General features: G+C 42.9%; 1 protein-coding gene across 6 annotated transcripts in view; it reads left to right on the top strand.

Moving 5' to 3' along the window:
- Positions 1-880: 880 nt before the first annotated feature.
- Positions 881-27,106, top strand: part of MRAP2 (melanocortin 2 receptor accessory protein 2) — a 65,143-nt gene continuing 38,917 nt past the window's right edge. The window contains exon 1 of one of the 6 annotated variants that reach the window (XM_061427920.1): positions 881-952. Coding sequence is in view for 1 of the 6 variants with exons in the window: in XM_061427918.1 (XP_061283902.1) it covers positions 7,147-7,180 (34 nt within the window). In the remaining 5 variants the exon portion in view is untranslated. Of the gene's footprint in view, positions 953-1,140; positions 1,227-1,257; positions 1,369-1,392; positions 1,427-7,119; positions 7,181-27,106 lie in introns of those variants that run through there. The other 5 variants (XM_061427919.1, XM_061427922.1, XM_061427923.1 and 2 more) reach the window with 5 other exon arrangements.

The following is a 27,106-nucleotide window of genomic DNA, read 5'->3' as shown; positions in this document are numbered from 1 at the left end:
TGCGTGGGTGATGGATTGCTTCCCGGTGACCAGGAATGTGTAACCAATATGGAGAATTATGGAAGGACTAGTGCATCTCATCACAGATGGTCATATTATGCCATTTAGAATTAAACTGCCTATGGCCAATATAGGAATATAGCTGGAAGGATGGTTTGCAAAACATTTCATTTTACATGGAGTGATGAAACTAGCTTTAAAAAAAAAAAAAAAAGAATTAACTGTCATTTCCAGGAATCCTTTTCTGGCACCAAGAGATGGAGTTAATCAGAGTCACAAACCTGCCTGCCTGCTGCTCTCGCTACATTTACCCCACTGCAATACAGCGCTGGTTCCACTTGGCTTCCAGGGCGCCAGGCCGCCTGAGCTTGAAGGCAAGCCCTACCAGGAGGTCATCTCCAATCCCCTGCTTTAATACTGTATCCCTTATCATCAACATTCTCTGTCCTTTTCCTGAGTTCTTTCTTCTCTACAACACTTGTCGCAATCCAATACAGGACACGTTCTTATTTGTTCTTTTGATTGCCTGTCTTTTCCCTAGAATACAGGCCCCAGGGGGCTGCTTTCCATTGCCCGATCAGTGACCGTCAGGGAATAAGGGCTCAATAAGTATTTACTGTAAGGCAGGAGCGAATTAGGTCTCTAACTTGAAACCACTCCTGTTTCACTCCCATCTTTGGGAGGCCCTGTCTGGTAGACCCAATGCCGAAAGGCATGAGGAGATCAGTTTCAGGTATTAAAGTAGCTCACGATGGAGAGTCCCAGTGTAACTGAACCTGAACCCAGTACTGAGGATTTTTCCCAACCCCCTCCTAGACTGCCTCAATCTTCGCACAGTTCGCGGGCTCTGGTTACCTAAAGTTGGCCAAACGGGCGCACTGCCGAGCCCCGGAAGGGCTAACAATGCGTTCGGGTCCTTTTCCCTTCCTCGCGACAGGCTGTCATCCAGAAGGTGCGTGAGTGCCACCCCCCAACTCAGGGCACAGAGCGTTCGGCAGAGCTAGCTCCCCCAGCGGGGCGCCCTTGAACTCGGTGGGGGTGGAGGGGACGGCCCCACGCCGCCTCGCCGCAGGTCGGGAGCGCGCGTCCCCGCCGCACCGCAGCGCCGGGAGCGCCCGGCCGGCCAGACAGCTGAAGGCGGCGGCCGCGCTCACGCACCTCGCAGGAGCTGGTAACCGCGGGCGGCACGAGAATCTGGAACCTTGAGGCTCTGGCTCCCACGGACGGTCGGGCTTGCTGAGGTTGCAAGGGGGTGGTTTGAGTGGAAGGGAGTGGGGAGGAGAGATCTGCTGCTCGAGGGTGCCCGGGGCAAGAGTGCGGACGCGTGGAGTGGACCCAAGTACAGAGCCTTCCTGGAAGCGGGTTGCTGTGAGTGTCCTGCCGGAGGGCGTCCGAAAAAGCAAGGAGCGCGGCGCCCGGGGCTGGGGTGGGTTTCGTCCTTTCGCTTGCACTCAATGATAGGTCATACCTTCTCCCGCCGAGGGGCAGAACTTTCGTTGTCCTGGCGGGCCAGCCCGGATGTCTCCAGCAACCGAGAGAGCCCCCAACCCGGGCGCGGGAGACCGGCCTGTCCCGGCGGAACGTGCTGCCCGCGGCTCCCGGGTGCGCGCCCCTGGCGGTGGGCTGGGCTCCTGGAATAACGCGGGTTTGACTGTTGTTAATTCATTTTGCTTGTGCCCAGGCGCCTGCCTGCAGGTCATTCTACTGTTTAGAGGGAAATACCGCGTTCGATTTTTTTCCCCTTTTTTCATCGTTTCTGTGTAATTAATTGAGGAAGACGGAGAGTCGCCTCATTAGAAACTTGTTCGGAGGCTTTGTGGTTTCCGCCGCGGTTTAGATGACAAGGGTAATCGCAGATGATACTCCGGATTTCATCTAACAAAATCGAAGCCTGTGATGGTGTTCTAAAAGCAAAGGGAGCTTGGGGAAAGTCTCCCTGCTACTCCAGGGAGGAGAAGGGAACTCCCACGTATAAACTAATTCTGATAAAATCCCAAAGGTAAATGGTAATATTTCCAGTTTACAAGTGAAGAAAATTAGGTTGAGATATTAAATAAGTTCTCCCAGCCAGATCCCCCAGTTAACAGTGGGGAGGCGAGGTCTGGAATCTAGGACTGTGATGCAGTGGGGGCGCATCACCTAAAACGCAGGCAAGAAAGGCCAAGGCTACAAGGATAAGGTCCAGAGTGCAGGAGAGGTAGCCAGGTGCTGGGGTGCCCGACAACAAACAGTTGTGTTCTTGTCAGGAAGATTACCCAGTGTTTATGAAAGATGAGGTGATATTAACAGGTGACAGGGAAGGCAGTGTTGCGCCCAGTCTGTTTCCTTCCTTTCAATAAAGGAAGGGCAGCCCAAACCCCTTAAGAGGATCCGGAAACCCTGAAACTGAGCTGAGGTTCAAGTAGCAGGCATCCTAGCTCACAGTCCCTCGGAGCAGGCTTGAGAGATGGTAGCCAAGCCTGTAGACTTCAAAAGAAGCAAACATTGAATCCTGGCAACCCTCCAGAACAAATTCTTAGAGAAGCTAGCTCAAGAGCACCTGGGAAAGGATTTGCAAAATCAGTGTATGCCAAATGAACTTTTTTCTCTCTTCTGGCAACCTAGTGGGGCTGCAGGTTGGGGCACGCCATATCTCCTGTTTTTCAGCTGTGGGTTGTGACTCATCAGTGGAATGCTATCAGTGTAGTGAGTTACACCAGCCTTTTTAAGACATGAAATTCAATAGAAGGGATGAGACAGGATCAGAGTGCACTGTATGTACAAGGGCAAGTATTGGGTTATGAATTGTGTGTGCGTGTGTGTGTGGTTTATCCCACTGCCTCTGCATGGGTGTGCATACCTAACCCTGGCTGCGCTATTGTTCCTTCCAGGCTAATTTCCTCTGCTCATCATGGGGTCATCTTTTACTTTGCAAATACTATCATCAGCATCTTCTGGAAAATATAGCCTTCCTCCTGCCTCTTTCTCTAGGCCCCCAGGTGTTGAGGTATTTTACCAATCAGAATTCCTCTCCAAATCCTTTATTTTGATCTCCTAATGTTGTAGATCTGATGACAGCTTGGCTGTGTGCTTCCTACTGCACAGCTTCCTTTGGTCCTCACAGCTAGGTGGCTGTAGTTGTTCATATTTCACAGCTAGGAACCTATGAATAACTCAGTCACTGCCTCCCACCCCCGTCATAGATGTGAGTCCCGCCTTTACAGAGGCATACTCTCCCTAAGGATAAGGTGTGGGAGGAGTGGACACACAGCAGGGCTCCATCTCTACACCTCCCTGGTGTCACTCATCATGAAACAGATATAGAGGGGACATTTTTCTGTAGGATTCTCTATAAGACTCATTTCCAGGCAAGAGATATAATGTTGAGCTCACAGTATGGTTGAAGGTCTTCTTCTGCATTTGGGATCAAAGAATCAATGAAAAAAGGAAAGGATGGGGTGGCTCCGCTAAGCTGCAGTTCATGTGAGAGAAGTAACCTGAGGGTCTCAGTGGCCCACCAGGCCAACATGAACCTGTGTGAAGTAGCTGCCCAATAGCAAACATGGGTTGCAGTGATGAGAATAGGCTTTAAAAAGAAAACAAACAAAGCAAATAGATATTTGCAGGGAGCTGATTATGTGCCAGGTAGAGTTGTAAGTGTTTCACAGTTGTTTTCTCAATCCTGTCGCACCCTCATGAAGTAGAGAATATAATTATCACTGTTGACTTTAAAGATATTCACAACCTAAAAGTTGAGAGTTACGTTTAATTTGGTGGAAATTTTTAGAACTTAAGTCTGGGAGGCAGCAAGCATCTCAAGTAACCCTGAGAGAACTGCTCTGAGGAGGTGGCGTGGAGGGCAGGTTATATAAAAGTTTTGCAACAAAGAGCAGGTAGTCAGAATATCAAAAGATGATTGTTAATTAAAGAAAATTAATACCCCAAGTTAGGAATTTAGCGCTTTTCTATGTATGGGAAGATGCAAGAGTCTGGGATCACTGAAATCATTACTTTGATATGCACCTCAGCTGTCTGGGACCAGTATCCTGCATTTTTACATCCTGATTTTCCTCAGGGCTCACCGTAGGAAGTGGCTGCTGGCTGCTGGATGGCAGGACTTTTCTTTCCTGACTCTCCTCAGGCTCACCAGCTCACCATCTGTGGTGGCTGCAATTGCTGATGACTGTGGCATCCTTGTTTTCTGATATGGCAGGAAATACTCCATTTCTCATCACCATTCCCATTTAACAGATTATCCAGACTAAGGCACAGAAGGATTAAGAAATTGGTCCAAGATCATATAGGCAGCAAGTATAGAGATGGGATTACAGCCTGGGCCTTTACACTACCATCTACCAACCAGTGACATTCAAGTCAGAGGAGCTGGGGACCCCTCTAATCAGGGTCACATCTTGGGTGGCTCCTTTATAGAGGACAGAGACCAACTTCAGAGGATCCCGAGGAAGGTGATGGGATGATGAGGGTCTGAGTACCAGGCCATATGAGGAATAGGGAATATTTTTTTTTTTTCACCTGGCAAAAAAGCAGCCTTGGCCAGTTCTGAGGCCATTCCTCAGATATCTGAGGAAGAGAAAGTAGGTTTGCTTCCAGAAGTAGATCAAGCCAGTGCTGGGGGATCTTTCAGGACTGGGGAGGGGGATTGCCCACTGGGTAAACGGGTGTCAGATTTCATTACTCAATGCCCTTTCTAATGCTCAAATTTTATTAGATCGATACCCTGGTGGCTTCAATCTCTGGATCAGAAAGTGGGTTGCCATTTCTTCCTGGATCTTCCCCTGAAGAAAGGAATGGCAACCCACTTCAGTATTCTTGCCTGGAGAATTCCATGGACAGAGGAGCCTGGCAGGGCTATAGTCCATGGAGTCATAAAGAGTCAGACACGACTGAGTGATGCACACACACACACATATAAGAGAAAAATTAACTTTCAGTAACTGAAAATGAACACACTCTCCTAGACATCTATGTGTGCCTACAAAAATAAAATTGGGAACCAAATTAAAGTTCTGAACAAGACATACATTCAAATTATGTGCAATTTCAAAGGAAAGGGCAAGACCAAGAAGTAGAAATTCCAGTGTAGATATTTGAGAACTTTTCATGATTCCCAAACCTCATTGGCCACTTGCAGAACAGAAGTTCTTTGAGAGCAGAGGCTTTGTTAAAAAGATTTCTTCAAAGAGATATACTGGTACTGCCTTCATCCCAAACATAATGTGAGGGGCTGTCATGGGAACACAAGTCTAGCTGTACATGCATTTAGGGTTCAGTGGTGGCCTAGGCTGCAAGATCACCTGCCTTCCCCGAATTTGTCAGGGCAAAAGATGCCCAAGGATTTCCTGAAGACCTGCCGGCCTTGTGGGGAGATGATTGGCCTGGGTCCACTCCAAGATCAGCCCAAGTGTGAGGGCAACCCCAGCAGCTAGTGTTTCCAGGAATCTAGAGGCTAAGATAGGAGTAAGCCATCAGTAGAACGAAAATGAGTACATGTAAGCACCCATGTATAGAGTGTAGGATATGACAGCCATGAGAAAGAATGAAATAGGATTTTCAGGAGCATAGCTAAAACTATGGATGATCAAACTAAGTAAAGAAAGTCAGAACCAGGAATATGGCAAGAAATATTCTTTTTCCAGAAAGGAAACCAGAAATATGGCAGGAAATACTCTATTTGTCCAGAAAGAAAAATATCATATTACTTATAGATGGAATCTAAAAGTAGTGAGTTAATTGAGAAAACATAAATGGACTCAGGGACTTAAAAATCAAACTTATAGTTACTAAAGAAGAAAGAAGGGCACAAGGGGTACATTAGGAGGTTGGAATGAACAAATACGAGTTATTACATATAAAATAGTCAATAACAACCTGTGTATACTAGGGGAGGTCTATCAACACTATGTAATAACCCATATGGGAAAAGAATCAAAAGATGAACAGATAGATGTGTATGTATAACTGAGAAAGTTTCTGTACATGTACAACACACACAACATTATATGTCAGTGTTAGGACAGTAAACAATAAAAAGTTAATTTAATGAAAAAGAAGGGAATGAGACATAAGCTTTTGTAAAGTGATCATTAGAAAGTGTAACTTTCCTGCTGCTCTGTCTTAAACCATTGCTTTAGTTTAAATTTCCTTTTCTGTGGGACAGAGATGGAAATACCTGCTCCCACTCCTTTCTTGCTTATTAAAAGATTGATTCAGCTCCAGGCTGTAAGGAACGGTGTGGGCTGCTTGGAGAAAGATTTTGGGGGTTCATTCTGGCACATTTCACTGTAATTTACAACCCCCAAACAGGACTTCCACAGCCTCTCCACTTACTTTGATCTTGGAGGGATGAAAAGCTAGCCAGCTGTTGGGCATACAGAAAGAGAAAAGACGTCAGCCATCCCCAGGTTGCTGCAGGAGTCCAGCATGCAACAGGCCTAGCTGGCATAGGCAGGAGATTTATTGTTATAACCAGGTTGGAGTTTCTTTTGTCTCCAAGCAGCACACTTTAATTCTTGGGAGACTTTGAAGTGGTTGCTTGAGTAGAAAAGTCCCCAGGATTCTGCTCAAGTGTTAGTCTGAGGGTGGGAAGGATGAATGCACTGAATGCTATTTTAAGGAGCAGCGGAAAAGAAAAATGAAATTAACATTTCATCAGGTCCTATAAATTGTCCCAGCTCAGAGTGTGTGTTACATACGCTTCAGTGGAAATAGTAAAGAGTAGCAGTCTATACTTGATGTGTACTTAAGACCAAGACTTTGAGAGGAGCCTTTAGAAAAGAAAAAGGAAATGTTTACTTGCAAGAGAATTCAAGGGAGCCAGGCTTCAGAAGATTGGTTCATCAAATAAAACCACAATAAAAACTTGAAGGAAAATGCCCCCAGATAGTTTCCAGGATTCTCAAATGCACATAGTCTGTTGTTTATGGTTGAAAACAGCTTTCTCACACGATGGTCATATTCTCCAAAGTCATGATTTATCTTCAGACATTCCCATGGTAAGCAATCAGGGTAAAAAAATTTTTAGGGAGTCCAGGTTTACAGGACATTTTCAAAGTTTTATGATTTTGGAGACCAAACTTCTAGACAGGATGGTCATGTTATTTTTGGCTTATTTCAGGGTACAAAGTGATTTTTTTTAAACTGGAGTATATGAAGTGCTTGGTCCCATTGGAAAGAAAGGCAGGTATACATTTTTGCTTCCTCTCTTTGCCAGGGTGTGTCTTCAATCCATCATGTTGTTGCTAAGATGTGAAGTATAAAATAAAAGTTGAGAATCTTTGAGCTGCTAAAGGTGGATGTTTCTGTCTCAGTTTAATTGTTGTTCATGTCCATGTTACCAAGAACTATGTAATTTCCCCCTGACTAGAGAACATTGGTAAATTTCATAACCCTTCAAGTTAAAATAACTTATAAGCTTCAAATGATTATTTTCCCTAAAGGTGCATTTGTTTTCCTCTGCCAAAACAACCATTAAAGGCAAAGACGGGGCAGCTAGGGGAGCTGCGTCTTTAAATACTGGTTCTGAATTCCCCTGGTTGATCAAGGAAAAAAACTAGGAGATAAGTGATGGTAATAGTTATAAACATAATCTGTCTTTCTACCAACCTTTGTGTAGATTTCCCCAGAAAATATAATTCTATCTTCTGTGAAAAACAAAGCAAAAACCAACAACAAAAAACCCACAGAAATTTAAGATGCAGATCTGAAAATCTGGAAGCTACTAGAAACTATATCTTGTAAACCTATGTACATTGCTACCTATGCTTCTTTAAAATTTGCACTAAATTGCCACCATAGGCAAGGAGAGTTAACTCATTTTTCTGGGAGTCTGAAGTGGAGCCCAAGGTTGCCGGAAGCAAGTTGATGTTCACATTGAGCTTTCATTTGCTATTTGTAGTTATTTTGCAACATGTTTAATATTAAAATGTCCTCTAAATTTTCTCCTAAAATTGATGCTCCGGAAGGTTGAACCAGGTGGGACACAAGACTCTGGGGCTTTTTGGCACCATTGGACCTAGGAGAGAGTAAATCACTAGAAAGTTTAGCTTTGTTGGTGCTCTGTCTCCAGGTCTTAAACCATTGCTTTAGTTTAAATTTCCTTTTCTGTGGAACAGAGATAGAAATACCTGGTCCCACTCCTTTCTTGCTTATCAAAAGATTGATTCAGCTCCAGGCTGTAAGGAACAGGGTGCACTGCCTGGAGACAGATTCCATCAGCAATAAATACAAAGGCAGTTTGTTTGCCAGATCATCCTCCAAGTGATTTAAGACACAGCCAATCTCATGCTCCTTAGTCGTCTTGTGCCAAGTGTTTCAAAAACTCCATTAGTTAAAATGGAAAGGGTGGTTGTCTTCCTATCATCATTAAAATGGTAATTCACCTGGCCATGATGCTTTCTAATAGCATCTATATAAATCAGTATGACTGTTTGGTGAGAGACACTAACAGAATCTGATTTATACTCTCGTTATTAAAATGAGAGCTTCAAGTAATCCATGTGATGGGATTTAAAAGAAGGGAGAGAGTCCTCAAGGACTGAGAAGCTTGGACAGAATTCCCTGGAGGAAATGATGACTGATTTCTACCCTCAGAGGCAAGTGGGAAGCTGGAGAGCAGGAGATGGCAGACCAGGCTGGCAGGTGGGACAGAGTGGGCAAAACCTCAGAGGACCATCTCTGAGGGTCCCCTCACCCCAGGTTCCTCTGTCATAATGAGTCCTTCTAATTCTTCAAAGTTTATTTGTTTGTTTGTTTGTTTAATGTGGACCATTTTTAAAGTCTTTGTTGAATTTGTTGCAATATAGCTTCTGTTTTGCGTTTTGGTTTTTTGGCTGGAAGGCATGTGGTTTCTTAGCTCCCTGACCAGGGATCTAACCTGTACCCCCTGCAATGAAAGGCAAAGTCCCAGACACTGGACCACCAGGGAAGTCCTGATGAGTCCTTCCTTTCTTAATGACTGTGTTGTACCTGTTATCTGTTTCATCAGGCTGCTGTGATGTTTCTTAATGTGTGTGTATGTGTGTGTATGTGTATGTGTGTTTGTTTGAGAGAGTGAAATTCAACAGAGGAGAGCATGGTTCTAAACTCAAGCCTGAATTCACTGAATTCCTTGTGGGTACAGGCCTTGACTTTTCAACCGCCGCTAAGTCATTCAACATCAAACTCACAGTGTTTAGAATTTGTTTATTGAGCTGAACTGACTCATACTAATTTTAACATGTTCGTGTTCTTTCCCCTTGAGGGGCATGTTAATAAGAATGTGATCAAGGTATTGGTTGACATTGTCATATACTGGAATAGGTTTTCTTTCCAAAAATGTATGTTATTTAGTGCCAGTAAGAGTGATTGGTATAAAGTAAGTTATTTCCCCATCACTTCATGGGAAATAGATGGGGAAACAGTGGAAACAGTGTCAGACTTTTTTTTTTTTTTGGCTCTAACATCACTGCGGATGGTGACTGCAGCCATCAAATTAAAAGACGCTTGCTCCTTGGGAGGAAAGTTATGACCAACCTAGATAGCATATTCAAAAGCAGAGACATTACTTTGCCAACAAAGGTCCGTCTAGTCAAGGCTATGGTTTTTCCAGTGGTCATGTATGGATGTGAGAGTTGGACTGTGAAGAAAGCTGAGCACCAAATAATTGATGCTTTTGAACTGTGGTGTTGGAGAAGACTCTTGAGAGTCCCTTGGACTTCAAGGAGATCCAACCAGTCCATTCTGAAGGAGATCAGCCCTGGGATTTCTTTGGAAGGAATAATGCTAAAGCTGAAACTCCAGTAATTTGGCCACCTCATGCGAAGAGTTGACTCATTGGAAAAGACTCTGATGCTGGGAGGGATTGAGGGCAGGAGGAGAAGGGGACGACAGAGGATGAGATGGCTGGATGGCATCACTGACTTGATGGACATGAGTCTGGGTGAACTCCCGGAGATGGTGATGGACAGGGAGGCCTGGCGTGCTGCGATTTATGGGGTCGCAAAGAGTCGGACACGACTGAGCAACTGAACTGAACTGAACTGAACTGAAGTTATTTTTAAGAGCCTTTCTAGGACAGTTTGTCTAATTAATTCATCAAAGAAAACATCAGTTTTAAAAAATTAATTTCAAAAAAATTAATTTCAGCACCTTTATCCTTGTTTTTTTTTAATTAATTTATTTTAATTGGAGGATAATTTCTTTACAGTATTGTGGTGGGTTTTGCCATACATTGACTTGAGTCACCCATGGGTACACATGTGTCTCCCCATCCGGAATCCCATTCCCACCTCCCTCCCCACCCCATCCCACTGAGTTGTCCCAGAGCATCAGCTTTGAGTGCCCTACTTCATGCATTGAACTTCAGCAGCCATATTCTTATTATAGGACTGCTGTAGCAAAATACCTGAACCTGAGTGGCTCTAACAACAGAAATTAACTTCCCACAACGCTCTGACCAGAAGTCCAAGATCAAGGTGTCAGTGGAGTTGGTTTCCTCTGAGGACCATAAGGGAAGGATCTGTTCCAGGCCTCTCTGGCTTATAGATGACCATCCTTTTGCTTACTCTTCACGTGGTGGGCTCTGCATACACCAGTGCTCCTGGCGTCTCTCCCTGTGTCCCGATCGCTGCTTCTTATAAGGACACCAGTCAGATTGCATTAGGGCCCACCCTAACAGCAGTTGAACTTAAGTACCTCTTTAAAGACTGTTTTCAAATACAGTCATTTCCAAAGGTACAGGGAGGGACTTCGCTGGTGGTCCTGTGGTGAGGACTTTGCCTTCAAATGCAAAGAGTGCAAGTTCCCTTTGTGGTCAGAGAGGTAAGATCCCACATGCCTCTGGGCCAAAAACTTAAAACAAGAGCAATAGTGTAACAAATTCAATAAAGACTTTTAAAATAGTCCACATTAAAAAAAAAAAATCCTAAAAAAAAAAAAAAAACCCACAAAAGGTATTGGAAGTTAGGATTTCAACATATGAATTTGGGGGGACAGAACTCTAATAGCATCTTATTCATGCTGCACTACACACACACAACACACACACATCATTGAGTGTGTGATGCAAGTGGAAAGCAGCTAGGTATTTTATTATGTTCTAGATCGGGAAGGAAATTTCACTACGTCTCTCTCAGGCATTTTCCTTTGCTTTCAGAGAGAGTGAATATGTAAGCCATTCCGGTAGCTATCACGTGAGTGCAGTGGACAGAGGCAAGACCTGAAAGGAAATGTCTGTTTGCTGTAAAAATACTGGTGCCAGGCTGCCAGCTCTCTTTCCTTGCAGAGAACTATTTTTATTGTGAGATTATATCTCTCCTCCTTGAAGGGTGCTTAAAATAACTTTTTGTCTATGAAGGGATCATTGTTAATGATAGTTGTTTTGTTTTGTTTTTTACACATTTCCTTACTTGGCAAAAAATATATATATATATATATACTGGCATCCCTGTTTTCCAGGTCCATGAAATACAGCTGGTCTCCCAGAAACATTTCCCAGAGACTAGAGCCAATTTTATGAGATTGAGGCACTTCCTTTTGGTACTGGGGAAGCAACTGGCTTTACATATAATCCATGAGAAGGCCCTGGAAGCTTTGGAAGGATAACTGGTAGTGGATTTTATCCTGAAATGTGGCAAGCTAAAGTGACAAGGGACCCTGGGAGGCGAAACTTACAGAGTTTGGGGAACGGAGCTAGTCTGTTTGCTGGACTAGTCGGAGTGGGAGGACCACAGCTCGCACAGCATCAATATCCTGCCAGCTTCTCCCTGGCGTAAGGAAGTGTGATTCCTCACAGCCTGGACAGAGTGAGTATTCCTTTTATGTGCTAAGGAAGTGCCATATAGGCTCTTGAACTGAGCAAAGCTGGATCCTAGAAGGTGGGCTGTGGAGGAAGGACCCACACGGGGAGGGCACCTGGGTGCCCACCACCATCTTCTGTCGCCTGGGATTGTCTTTTACTCTGGGGAACCTCTCAGTTTCTGTCCCCCATCTTAGGACACTGGTCAGAAAGTGTTGATTTTTGTTATATTTTTCTTATTTAAAACATTTTAGAATGTTTTTGGGTGAAATATACATAACATAAAATGTACCATTTTAAAATTACAACTCAGTGGCATTAGGCACATTGACAGTGTTGTGCAAGCCGTCAACAAGTTTTCCATCTTCCCAAACAGAAATTCCATATTCATTAAATCAACCTGTTTGCCAACCTCTTTGGCACCAGGGACCAGTTTTGTGGAAGACAATTTGTCTGTGGACCAGGGAGGGAGGGGGATGGTTTCAGGATGACTCAAGTACATTTCATTTATTGTGCACTTTACTTCCATTATTATTGCATTGGCTCCACCTCAGACCATCAGTCATTAGATCCTGGAGGTTGGGGACCCCTGTATTAATCCGTAGTTCTCCATTCTCCACTTCTCCTTGCATTTGGCAACCAACATTCTTTTGTCTGTATGAATTGGAGTGCTCTGGATATACCATGTAAGTGGAATCGTTCAATATTTGTTCTTATGTGTCTGGTTTATTTCACTTAGCATGCTGTTTTGAAGGTTTATCCATGCTGTTGCATATGACAGAATTTCCTCCTTTTCTGAAGCTGAATAATATTCCACTGTATGCATGTACTATATTTTGTTTATTCATTTATCCATCGGTGGACATGTGGACTGCTTCTGTCTCCTGGCTGTTGTGAATAATGCTGCTGCGGTGATGTACAGCTATCTCTTGGAACCTCTGCTTTCAGTTCTTTGGGGTATATACGCTGAGGTGGAAATGCTGGGTCATAAGGTACTCCATATTTACATTTTTGAGGAACCATTATCCTGTCTTTCATAGAAGCTACACCATTTTGTATTCCTACCAGCAACACACAAGAATTCAATTTCTCTGCATCCTTGCTAACACTTAGTGTTTTCTGGTTTGGGGACTTTTGTTTGTTTGGTAATAGCCATTCAAATGGGTGTGAAGTGGTATCTCATGATGAAGCACTGCTCTTTGATAGCTTGTTCTCTGGCTTGTGTGTTAGTCACTCAGTTGTGTCCAACTCTTTACGACTCCATGGACTGTAGCCCACCAGGCTCCTTTGTCCATGGGATTCTCCAGGCAAGAATACTGGAGTAGGTTGCCATCCCCTTTTCCAGGGGATCTTCCCAACTCAGGCAAAGAATCTGTCTGCAATGCAGGAGACCCAGATTCGATCCTTGGGTTGGGAAGATCTTCTGGAGAAGGAAATGGCAACCCACTCCAGTACTCCTGCTTGGAGAATCCCATGGACAGAGGAGCCTGGTGGGTTATAGTCCATGGGGTTGCAAAAGGACATGACTGAGTGACTAACACTTTACTTCACATCACTTCTTTGGCATGATTCTAGTACTTTTAAACATTTTTATTGATTTAAAATTAGTTTTATTGGAATATAGTTGATTTACAATGTTGTGTTAGTTTCAGGTGTACAGCAAAGTGATTCCATTATACATATATTCATTCATTTTCAGATTCTTTATTCATATAGGTTATTATAGAATATTGAGTGAGTTCCCTGTGCTATACAGTAGATCTTTGTTGGTTATCTTTTTTATATATAGTAACATATGTATGTTAATTCCAAACTCCTACTTTATCCTTCCCCTAACCCCTTTCCCCTTTTGTAATCATGTTTGTTTTCTGTATCTGTGAGTTTGTTTTGTAAATAAGGTCATTTATATTCCTTTAAAATTAGATTTCACATGTAAGTGATATCATATATTTGTCTTTCTCTGACTTCACTTAGTATGATAATCTCTAGGTCCATCCAAGTTACTGCAAATGGTATTATTTCATTCTTTTTATGGCTGAGTAATATTCCACTCAGCCATAAAAAGGAGATCAAACCAGTCCATCCTGGTCTTTGTTGGAAGGACTGATGCTAAAGCTGAAACTCCAGTACTTTGGCCACCTCATGCAAAGAGTTGATTCATTGGAAAAGACCCTGATGCTGGGAGGGATTGGGGGCAGGAGGAGAAGGGGATGACAGAGGATGAGATGGCTGGATGGCATCATGAGTTGCCATGATGGACATGAGTTTGGGTAAACTCTGGGAGTTGGTGATGGACAGGGAGGCCTGGCGTGCTGCAGTTCATGGGGTTGCAAAGAGTTGGACACGACTGAGCGACTGAACTGAACTGAATATTCCACTGTATATATGTACCATATTTTCTTTATCCATTCCTCTGTCCCTGGACATTTAGATTGCTTCCATGTCTTAGCTATTGTAGATAGTGCTGTTATCAACACTGGGGTGCATGTATCTTTTTGAATTAAGGTTTTCTATGGATGTATGTGTAGGAATGGATTGCTGGATCATATGGAAGTTCTGTTTTGTTTGCTTAAGGAAGTTTCATACTATTCTCTATAGTGGCTGTACCAATTTACATTCCCACCAACAATGTAGAAGGGTTCCCTTTTCTCTATTTCCTCTCCAACATTATTATAGACTTTTTGATGCTGGACAGTCTGCCTTGTGTGAGGTGATCCACATGTAATTTTGATTTGCATTTCTCTGATATTTGGTGATAGTGAACATCTTTTTATGTTCTTTTTGGCCATTGTATGCCTTCTTTGGAGAAGTGTCTATTTAGACCGTCTGCTGTACTTTTTCAGAAGGCTCAGGAATATAGCAAAAAGTAAATAGTAATAGGAACCCCAAAAGACTAATTATAAGAGAGTGGTCATCCTGGGATATGTCTTTAACATGCCTAGAGGGCTTTCCCGGTAGCTCAGTGGTAAAGAATCTGCCTGCGATGCAGGATACATGGGTTCAATCCCTGGGCCAAGAAGATCCCCTGGAGAAGGGAATGGCAACCCACTCCAGTATTCTTGCCAGGAATATCCCATGGATAGAGGAGCCTGGCAGGCTACAGTCCATACAGTTACCAAGAGTTGGAAATTAACTGAAGCAACTGAAATAACTGAAGCAACTGAGCATGCACAACATGCCTAGAATTTTTTGAAGTCCAGAACAAAAAAAAAACAAGGTCCAGAAAGAGGCAGGATAACTGGATGACATTTCTTTAGTGAGAACTCCAACCTCTCCTCTGCTGAGAGTGGCCTCACTTTGTGGCTGCAATGGGACATCCGTGTTGGGATACAAGACAAACAGCAGAGCGTCCTGTCACATGTGTAGTGGCTCAGTTACATTACATGACTCCTTTGCCCTAATTCTGCATTCACCAGCTAATCTTCTCATCTTGAATTTTGTTTCCCAGGCTGCAAAACCTCTGCTCAGGTCTTCTTGACCACTTTGTTCCTTATTGTAATTCAACAAATGGATGCTCTGGTTATAAATCATTCTCCTTTGCTTGGTCAGTGTGCCCCCCTCACCCCTGGAGGACTGTGAAAACCCAGCTCCCTAAATCCGCAGAGCTGAGGGCAGCCTGCCTGCCACCCCCTCTCATATCTCAGTGCCACGGGCGGAGTTCCTCAATGGTTCCCGGCATCTCAGAGCTGTGCATTGTCACTTTCAGGCAATCCTTCCCAGATGGAGGCTTTACAGCTTCTCTCTGGAGTGTTTTTCCTTGTGTAGGCCTGACAGTTTTCTCTCTGCCCAGCTGAAGTCTCTGTTAAAATGGGAAAGCTCTCTTCTTGGGTTCAGGATTGAGAAAGAGAGTGGAAAGAAAAATAATTTCATGGCTTTTCCACATCATGAGAAACTGACTCGATGAGTATTAATTGCATGTCTGCTATGAGCCCGGTTTTGGGTGGGTTGCTGGAAATACAGCAGTGAGCAAGCGGGAGAGGTCCCTGTCCTGATGGAAAAGAGACCAAAGGGAGGAGAGGGCCACCAGAGGACTGCTTCATGTAGTCCTAGCATGGCCTGTACTGGTATATTGCTGAGACTGTTTCCCATCTCAAAGACCTCTCCAGGTGACTCAAGGATAGCCATTGTGTTCTCCACCTCATAGTTCATGCAGTAAGCATTTGCTGTACTGACCCAGGGAGTAAAACAGAGCCAGAAAGGGCCAACTTTATAAGGCACTTTTCAGCCTATGTATGGCTATGCAGGTGCCCAGAACGTAACTGGAGAAGATGAGCATAGGACCCACCCCATATCCTCTTTGAGAGATCAGATGGTGGAGGAAGGATGCCTACTTGTTAATTCAGCCTCTCTGCATTTCAGGTGTTGAATGAATACCTAGTTGCACAAAATATAAGTTTCCTTTCTGGTTTTGCAAATTGTTCTTCTATTGGCATTGATTCTGGTTTTCAGACAGGAAATCTTCAGGCTTGTAAGCACTTTCTGTTCCAAGTTTTGCTCCTCAAAATAAATTGCTGTTGTGCAGTAGAGAACGAGGAAGAGACAGAAGAGGATGCATCTGGAATTTCTCTGTCAGCCATCAGTAACTGTGTTTTTGTTTATTTATTTATTGGCTGTGCTGGGTCTTCGTTGCCATGCAGGCTTTCTCTAGTTGTGGCAGTGAATGGGGGCTACTCTTCACTGTGGGGCCCAGGCTACTCATTGCAGTGGCTTCTCTTGTTTTGGAGCACGGGTAGGCTCATGAGCTTCAGTGGTTGTGGCTTTAGGCTCAGTAGCTGTGGCTTAGTTGCCTGCAGCATATGGATCTTCCTGGACTAAGGATCAAACCCATGTCCCCTGCATTGGCAGGCAGATTCTTATCCACTGTACAACCAGGGAAGTCCTATCACCACATTTTTTGTGAGTTACTGAGTACTTTCTAGGAAATGTCCAGCAAGGCATAAACCTTGATAGTGTAGAGAAATTTGGGAGTTGTGTCCATCTGAAAAGGGAGGAAGAACCATGTGTGTGTGTAATATTTCTAGTCTGAATTGAGTAACTAGAGTCTTTGACTTCACAAGTAAGATGTGTGTTCAAGTCAAGATAATAGTTAGGAGAAGAACTGAAGTCCAGGAAGCATGGCCTCCTTAATTGAAGGAACTAAAAAGTCACACTCTGTGTAAGAAGTTGGTGACTTAAAATGGATTCACTGAAAAGGAATCTGCAAACATGAGAATTAAAGTGCCAAGTGCAGATAGAACATGGTGGTTCGCATTCACATGGAATCTATAAAAAGAAGTGATGCACTGGGCAAGAAGACCATGTCAGCATTTGTTAAGCAACATTCTGGGAGGGGACCACAGAGGTTCTGATTTTATAGAGTCAAGTGTGATTCCTTGCTGGGATGCAGTGCCTTTTGGAAATGCTTTAGGACTATCCAGCTGGTTCTGGCCTAACCATGAGCCCAGCTCATAACCCTGTAGACTCTCATTAGATTTCTGTGTGGTTCATCCCACCTGGCTGCATGAAGCTGGGTGGATCATCAGTTCTACTTTGGGTGCCTGGTCACATCTCTGTGCAGTGAGGGAATGAAGCTTCTAAAGCTGTGATTCTGAAGTTCTGACCTTGGGCTCTTCAGTGACCAAGATAGGGCCTGGCCAGACTTGACCTTTGATTTTTTGGATGTCTCAGCTGGAGAGAGAGAAAGGGTGATGGGTCGAGAGGGTGACTTCTCTGTTGTGATGGAATAGCTGTTCCTATGAATAGAAGGAAGAAAGAGATAAGGATAAGTGACTAATGAGATTGTCATGGCCCAGGTCAGAATGGAGGTTGCCATCCTGGGTGGCACACCGACTTTTGGAATTCGGGAATTGAAGAGTGGAAAGAATGCCTACAGTTGGGAATTTTGATCTCAAATGCAATGGGTCATTAGGTCTGCCTCCATGCAAGCTGACCACCTTGGGTCATTAGGTCTGTGGCACTGGCCAACAACTGCTTGGTGTGTCTTCCTGGCTGTGCTGTCAGGTGTGTGTGTGTGTATGTGTGTGTGTGTGTGTGCGTGCGAACGTGCATGTGGATGCTCATTTTTTAGGGTTTATAGGCATCTTTTGGATCCCTCCTTTATGTGCTAGTCCTGTGTCTGAATTTGTGGTCACTTGGAAAACTCAACTGCTCATGTCTACCCCTTAACATGGAAATAAAGGTCCAGTCCCAAGGAAACAGCTCCCTTATCAGATGCACCCATCATGACCCACCACAGATGTTGATGAAGAGTTTTTAATTCACTCCATGGGAGCATCCGTGTTCATATGTGAAAGTGAAAGTGCTAGTCTCTTAGTCATGCCTGACTCTTTGCAACCCCTTGGACTATAACCCACCGGACTTCTCTCTCCATGGGATTTTCCCAGCAAGAATACTGGAGTGGGTAGCCATTCCCTTCTCCAGGGTACCTTCCTGACCCAAGGGTTGAAGCCAGGTCTCCTGCATTGCAGGAAGATTCTTTATTGCCTGAGCCACCAGGGAAGCCCCCATGTTCATATACATCTTCCCAAGTTCAGGGAGGTGGAGAGAATTATTTGACCTGATTTAAGAAGGTAAGAGGATATCCAGGAGTGGTATGGGAACCTGGGTTGGAGAAAGAAAGATCAGATAATTGGAAGAAGACATGAAAGTGTTGGGCATGTGGATGGGAGAAGGGGAAATGTTCAGATAGTTCTGAGAGGTTCCTGGGGCCTGCTAATTGCCCTCTCCCACTCCTATAAACTGGCATAAAGTACTCAGTGCACACCTGGAAAAGGCAAGTTTATTTTTCAGGTGGGGCTTTGAGGTGAGGTTATCATTTTTCATTATTGCTGCTGGCAAGGATGCATTCAGCTACTCAAAAGAGCAATTAGTCTCTCTATACAGCACCAATAGGCTTGTTTGAGATATGTTTCCTCTGGAAGAAGTTTATTTTACTGATTCTAATATTACAAAGAAATCTGACATTAAGAAACTCTCAGGAGGGAATATGTAGGAGCAGCTGGGGGGCAGAGGGCAGCCGCACACCGAGCTCTGTGTTTCCTGTTTGCTGTGCTCTGAAGAGGGCAGCTAAGTCCAGCACCCCCATAAACAAGCCTCAGTGCCCCCATCTCTCCCTCAGTGTGTGTTAAAGCCCAGACATTCCTCACTGTGGTGACAATATACTCTAGGGACTGCTACCCAGACTTGTTGGCAGCTTGCAGATGGTGAAGCAGCACCACCTTCCGTGTCTGCAAAGCTTAGAAAGGCAACCCGGGGTTTCAACAGCAGACATTATGCAACGTCCTGCCTTCTGTTTGTTGTTTGTCCTGTTCGTGTGATGGCCCAGGCTGGCTAATTTGACACTTGCAAGAAAAGCACTGCCTCGTGGACTTTTTCAAGGGTGTGAGGTAGAAGCAGAAGCCAGAGGTTCTGTCCTCCAAATCTGTCTTGATGATTCAAGAACCGAGAGGAAATAGCCAGTGAAAACACAGGATGCTCCTTTCATCGGAAGGACTCCACACTGCTCTGGGATGGAGATGGTGTGGCCTGCATCCCATTCTGCTCCCCCAGAGAACCTCCTATTTCCAGGCATTTGTCAGGCATCCTGTCTTAAAGGACCACCTTTCCACTCTCAGGACCTTGTCACCTATGACTTTCATCACCCTTTGGTCTCCATCAATCCCTAACTAGTTAATTTAGATGAATAGGGATAATGTAAGGGAGAGAAAAAAGAAATTTAAAAAACACCTCTGTGTGGTGGGTAAATGGTTGATACTTCTTGAAACCTGACTCTTTTACAGATATTTTACTTTCTGGTTCCTGGTTGGTCCTGTGCAGGTGGTACTAATGCTTCTTTCTGAGCTGATAGAGTAGCAGGAAGAGCCGCTGGTCCCGTGGGCCTGGGCAACCACGGATGGGGAACCACTGTGCACAGATGTGGAGAAGAACATCATGGGCAGTGATGCTCAGAGCATGGAAAACACTTGCTTATGTTTATTTTCTTCATCATTTTATGTGCTTTTTTTCTGTTTTTCTATCTTCTATTTTGACACCAGCTGAAGCCAGGTGCCTTCCTCTGCTTATTACATTGGCTGTAATGCTAATTTCGCATAAAAATGATATGATCAAACCAGACTTCATCTTATTTGCCTCAAAAAGAGAGAGATTATTACCATATTTTTGACTGGATGAAACATCATGAATCCCGTACTTCTCACTGTGATTTTAAACCATCGAAATGAATGCCTTTTTATTTTTTATTATTGTAATTTTATTCGTCTGAACCACATAGGTCACCTAACCATATGGTGAAGTTGATAGGAATTGGCTGACAGGGAAGTTGTTGTGTAAAGAATAAACCTAGGCATTTCTTTCTCAGACTAGCTTTTCCCTGCATCCTGGCTCTGCATATTTCATGCAACATCACATTTCATCTTTAGAACAACTTCATCATGTTACTACTGTTATCACTTTTTACTCTCCTGTTGGGAAAACTGAAGCTCAGATAATTTTTTTTGCCACAACTCTTGAGGAGGGAGTTGGCAAACTTTTTCTATAATGTATTAGAAAATAAATATTTTAGACTTTGGGGACTCTGCTTTCTCTCTCAGAACTACTCAGCTGTTGTACTGCTGCTGCTGCTGCTAAGTCACTTCAGTCGTGTCCGACTCTGTGTGACCCCATAGATGGCAGCCCACCAGGCTCCCCTGTCCCTGGGATTCTCCAGGCAAGAACACTGGAGTGGGTTGCCATTTCCTTCTCCAATGCATGAAAGTGAAAAGTGAAAGTGAAGTCGCTCAGTCATATCAGACTCTTAGCGACCCCATGGACTGCAGCCTACCAGGCTCCTCCGTCCATGGGGTTTTCCAGGCAAGAGTACTGGAGTGGGGTGCCATTGCCTTCTCTGGTTGTACTGCTAGAGAAGACAAAACAAAAACAAAAACGAGAGTAGCTATGTTCCAATAAAATTGTATTTATGGGCTCTGATACTTGAATTTCTTAAAATTCTCTCAGATCATGAATAATACCATTATTTTGTTTCTTCCCAATGGTTAAAAATATTAAAACATTCTTGGAAATTCCCTGGTGGTCCAGTGGTTAAGACTCCACACTTCCACTGCAGGGGGTATGGATTCAATCCCTGGTCAGGAAGCTTAGGTCCCACATGCCACATGATGTGGCCAAAAAATAATTTTAAAAAATAATTCTGGTTTCCTCAGTGTGTATGCCCAGCAGTGGGATTGCTGGGTCATAAGGCAGTTCTATTTCCAGTTTTTTAAGGAATCTCAACACTGTTCTCCATAGTGGCTGTACTAGTTTGCATTCCCACCAACAGTGTAAGAGGGTTCCCTTTTCTCCACACCCTCTCCAGCATTTATTGCTTGTAGACTTTTGGATAGCAGCCATTCTGACTGGCGTGAAATGGTACCTCATTGTGGTTTTGATTTGCATTTCTCTGACAATGAGTGATGTTGAGCATCTTTTTATGTGTTTGTTAGCCATCTGTATGTCTTCTTTGGAGAAATGTTTGATTAGTTCTTTGGCCTATTTTTTGATTGGGTCATTTATTTTTCTGGAATTGAGCTGCAGGAGTTGCTTGTATATTTTTGAGATTATTGTTTGTCTGTTGCTTCATTTGCCATTATTTTCTCCCATTCTGAAGGCTGTATTTTCATCTTGCTTATAGTTTCCTTTGTGGTGCAAAAGCTTTTAATTTTAATTAGGTCCCATTTGTTTATTTTTGCTTTTATTTCCAATATTCTGGGAGGTGGGTCATAGAGGATCTTGCAGTGATTTATGTCAGAGAGTGTTTTGCCTACATTCTCCTCTAGGAGTTTTATAGTTTCTGGTCTTACGTTTAGATCTTTAATCCATTTTGAGTTTATTTTGGTGTATGGTGTTAGAAAGTGTTCTAGTTTCATTCTTTTACAAGTGGTTGACCAGTTTTCCCAGCACCACTTGTTAAAGAGATTGTCTTTAATCCTTGTATATTCTTGCCTCCTTTGTCAAAGATAAGGTGTCCATAGGTGCGTGGATTTATCTCTGGGCTTTCTATTTTGTTCCATTGATCTATATTTCCGTCTTTGTGCCAGTACCATACTGTCTTGATGACTGTGGCTTTGCAGTAGAGCCTGAAGTCAGGCAGGTTGATTCCTCTAGTTCCATTCTTCTTTCTCAAGATTGCTTTGGCTATTTGAGGTTTTTTGTATTTCCATACAAATTGTGAAATTATTTGTTCTAGCTCTGTGAAGAATACCGTTGGTAGCTTGATAGGGATTGCATTGAATCTATAGATTGCTTTGGGTAGTATACTCATTTTCACTATATTGATTCTTCTGATCCATGAACATGGTATATTTCTCCATCTATTAGTGTCCTCTTTGATTTCTTTCACCAGTGTTTTATAGTTTTCTATATATAGGTCTTTAGTTTCTTTAGGTAGATATATTCCTAAGTATTTTATTCTTTCCTTTGCAGTGGTGAATGGAATTGTTTCCTTAATTTCTCTTTCTATTTTCTCATTATTAATGTATGTTTTATATCCTGCAACTTTACTATATTCATTGATTAGCTCTAGTAATTTCCTGGTGGAGTCTTTAGGGTTTTCTATGTAGAGGATCATATCATCTGCAAACAGTGAGAGTTTTAGTTCTTCTTTTCCAATTTGGATTCCTTTTATTTCTTTTTCTGCTCTGATTGCTGTGGCCAAAACTTCCAAAACTATGTTGAATAGTAGTGGTGAGAGTGGGCATCCTTGTCTTGTTCCTGACTTTAGGGGAAATGCTTTCAATTTTTCACCATTGAGGATAATGTTTGCTGTGGGTTTGTCATATATAGCTTTTATTATGTTGAGGCATGTTCCTTCTATTCCTGCTTGAAAGAGACACGTGTACTCCAGTATTCATCGCAGCATTGTTTATAATAGCCAGGACATGAAAGCAACTTAGATGTCCATCAGCCGATGAATGGATAAGAAAGCTGTGATACATATACACAATGGAGTATTACTCAGCCTTTAAAAAGAATACATTTGAATCAGTTCTAATGAGGTGGATGAAAATGGAGCCTAGTATACAGAGTGAAGTAAGCCAGAAAGAAAAACACCAATACAGTATACTAACGCATATATATGGAATTTAGAAAGATGGTAACGATAACCCTGTATGAGAGACAGCAAAAGAGACACAGATGTATAAAACAGTCTTTTGGACTCTGTGGGAGAGGGCGAGGGTGGGATGATTTGGAAGAATGGCATTGAAACATATATAATGTCATATATGAAATGAATCGCCAGTCCAAGTTTGATGCTTGATACTGGTTGCTTGGGGCTGGTGCACTGGGATGACCCAGAGGGATGGTACAGGGAGGGAGGTGGGAGGGGGGTTTGGGATGGGGAACACGTGTATACCTGTGGCAGATCCATGTTGATGTATGGCAAAACCAGTACAATATTGTAAAGTAATTAACCTCCATTAAAATAAATAAATTTATATTAAAAAAAGAAAATAAATTATTGCTCAAATGAAATAAATATTATTGAAATCATTAAAAAATTTTTTAATAAGATGAATGAAAAACAGAAAAAAGAAATAAAAATAAAACTTAAAAATATTAAAACATTATTCACTTGCAGACTATACAAAAACAGGTAGTAAACTGGATTTGCTTTATCCAGTATACATGATGAGAGTATGCAGGAAAGGAGACATGGGTTAGGATGAATACTAAGTGGTAGGAGGTATACTGAAGTGATAGGAGTGAAGTGGTAGGAGGAATACTCCTGTCAGAGGGAACAATATGTGTGCAGGTTGTAAGGAGCATGAAGTATTTGAAGACCTGCAAGAAATCCAAGTGCAACTTGATATATGGTATGAGGCAAGAAAAGGGAAGATGGCAGGGCTCAAGTCATGACCTTGTAGAATATCTTAAGGATTTTAGGCTTTGTCCTTAGAGCAATACAAAGCCATTTAAGAATATTAAGCAAAGGAGTGACAAGGGCAGTTTGTCTTTTTAAAAAATCATTGGCTGATGTGTGGAGAATGGATTGCAGTGGGTTGGTAATAGTAGAAGCAGAAAAAACAGGAGGCTCAAGAAGCAGGCCAGGTGGATAATGATGGTGTCAATTAGTGACCATAGGCAGAACCACTTCCTGCCAACAACAGGAAGTCGGGATGGTTGGTTTTGCAGAAGAGGAAGATGTGGCTGGCTGAAGTGTCCTGTTTGGCAACGTAGTAAATGGAGGGAAAACAACAATGAAAACTCTCATCTTCTGACTGCAGATGCAGTGCTTTTTCCTGTGTGGTGTGAAATTCTTAACATTCTCAAATGGGAATTATGTTCATCCTAATCTACCATTTATCTCTGAACCTCGCAACTGAAGAGCTACTCTTCTTTCTCACACACAGTTCCTTTCTTCTGGAGAGAGTGCTCATAATTAAGGAGAGTTCCTTTTGGGGTTTGAATTGTTCGTCTTCATTTCCTGAGGAAATTTATTTCATTGTCAAGGGAAATCACCTCTTGTTCAAATAATAGAAATGCCAGGGAAGATACTGTAGTAATGGTTTCATGTTATTTCTGTGCCAGTATTAGAAAGGTAACTGAATCCTTACTCAAAGTTCAGCTTTTCTTAAAATTTGTATAGCTTTCTTTCCCAAAGGAGAATTGGTACCTTCTCTTCTACCTTAGGAGGCATCACTGTGAACAAAGCTAGTGGAGGTAATGGAATTCCAGTTGAACTGTTTCAAATCCTGAAAGATGATGCTGTGAAAGTGCTGCACTCAATATGCCAACAAATTTGGAAAACTTATCAGTGGCCACAGGACTGGAAAAGGTCAATTTTCATTCCAATCCCAAAGAAAGACAATGCCAAAGAATGCTCAAACTACTGCACAATTGCACTCATCTCACACGTTAGTAAAGTGATGCTCAAAATTCTCCAAGCCAGGTTTCAACAATATGCGAACCATGAACTTCCAGATGTTCAAGCTGGTTTTAGAAAAGGCAGAGGAAACAGAGATCAAATTGCCAACATCCGCTGGATCATGGAAAAAGCAAGAGAGTTCCCAAAAAATATCTATTTCTGCTTTATTGACTATGCCAAAGCCTTTGACTGTGTGGATCACAATAAACTGTGGAAAATTCTGAAAGAGATGGGAATACCAGACCACCTGACTGCCTCTTGAGAAATCTGTATGCAGGTCAGGAAGCAACAGTTAGAACTGGACATGAAACAACAGACTGGTTCCAAATAAGAAAAGGAGTACGTCAAGGCTGTATATTGTCACCCTGTTTATTTAACTTATATGCAGAGTACATCATGAGAAATGCTGGGCTGGAGGAAGCACAAGCTGGAATCAAGACTGCCAGGAGAAATATCAATAACCTCAGATATGCAGATGACACCACCCTTATGGCAGAAAGTGAAGAAGAACTAAAGAGCCTCTTGATGAAAGTGAAAGTGGAGAGTGAAAAAGTTGGCTTAAAGCTCAACATTCAGAAAACAAAGATCATGGCATCTGATCCCATCACTTCATGGGAAATAGATGGGGAAACAGTGGAAACAGTGTCAGACTTTATTTTTCTGGGCTCCAAAATCACTGCAGATGGTGACTGCAGCCATGAAATTAAAAGACACTTACTCTTTGGAAGGAAAGTTATGACCAACCTAGACAGCTTATTAAAAAGCAGAGACATTACTTTGTCAACCAAGGTCCCTCTAGTCAAGGCTATGGTTTTTCCAGTGGTCATGTATGGATGTGAGAGTTGGACTGTGAAGAAGGCTGAGCACTGAAGAATTGATGCTTTTGAACTGTGGTGTTGGAGAAGACTCTTGAGAGTCCCTTGGACTTCAAGGAGTTCCAACCAGTCCATCCGAAAGGAGATCAGTCCTGGGTGTTCTTTGGAAGGACTGATGCTGAAGCTGAAACTCCAGTACTTTGGCCACTGATGTGAAGAGCTGACTCATTTGAAAATACCCTGATGCTGGGAAAGATTGAGGACAGGAGGAGAAGGGGACGACAGAGGATGAGATGGCTGGATGGCATCACTGGCTCAATGGACATGGGTTTGGGTAAAGTCCGGGAGTTGGTGATGGACAGGGAGACCTGGTGTACTGCGGTTCAGCAGGTCAGAAAGAGTCAGACACGACTGAGCGACTGAACTGAACTGAACTTCTCCCTTTGGAGTAGTGATTTGTTTGGCTGGGCACTCATAGTCACCCTCTAATTCTGATACTGTCACACATCTCTGGGTCAGAGCACACCCTGTTTTGAACAACAGGATGTGAGGGCTTGGAGTCTGTTTCTGTGGTGTCCAGGACTGGGAATGGGGAAGAAAGCAATAGGGAAAGGTGATGACTTCAGACTGTACTACAAAGCTACAGTCATCAAGACAGTATGGTACTGGCACAAAGACAAAAATATATCAATGCAACAAAACAGAAAGCCCAGAGATAAATCTACATACCTATGGACCCCTTATTTTTAACAAAGGAGGCGAAAATGTACAGTGGAGAAAGGACAATCTCTTTAACAAGTGGTGCTGGGAAAACTGGTCAACCACCTGTAAAAGAATGAAACTAGAACACTTTCTAACACCATACACAAAAATAAACTCAAAATGGATTAAAGATCTAAATGTAAGACCAGAAACTAAAACTCCTAGAGGAAAACATAGGCAAAACACTCTCTGACATAAATCACTGCAAGATCCTCTATGACCCACCTCCTAGAATAATGGAAATAAAAGCAAAAATAAACAAATGGGACCTAATTAAACTTAAAAGCTTTTGCACAACAAAGGAAACTATAAGCAAGGTGAAAAGATAGCCTTCAGAGTGGGAGAAAATAACAACAAATGAAGCAACTGACAAAGCAACAAACAGCTCATGCAGCTCAAAAGCAGAAAAATAAACAACCCAATCAAAAACTGGGCCAAAGAACTAAACAGACATTTCTCCAAAGAAGACATACAGATGGCTAACAAACACATGAAAAGATGCTCAACATCACTCATTATCAGAGAAATGCAAATCAAAACCACAATGAGGTATCATCTCACATTGGTCAGAATGGCTGCTATCAAAAAGTCTACAGACAATAAGTACTGGAGAGGGTATGGAGAAAAGGGAGCCCTCTTATACTGTTGATGGGAATGCAAACTAGTATAGCCACTATGGAGAACAGTGTGAAGATTCCTTAAAAAACTGAAAATAGAACTGCCATATGACCCAGCAATCCCACTGCTGGGCGTATACACTGAGGAAACCAGAGTTGAAAGGGACACATGTACCCCAGTGTTCATTGCAGCACTGTTTATAATAGCCCGGACATAGAAGCAACCTAGATGTCCATCAGC

Source organism: Bos javanicus, chromosome 9 (genome assembly GCF_032452875.1).
Source record: "Bos javanicus breed banteng chromosome 9, ARS-OSU_banteng_1.0, whole genome shotgun sequence".
In the NCBI taxonomy this organism is placed as follows: Eukaryota; Metazoa; Chordata; class Mammalia; order Artiodactyla; family Bovidae; genus Bos; species Bos javanicus.
Note: the sequence above shows the minus strand (reverse complement) of the source record. Positions and strands in the feature narration are given on the sequence as shown.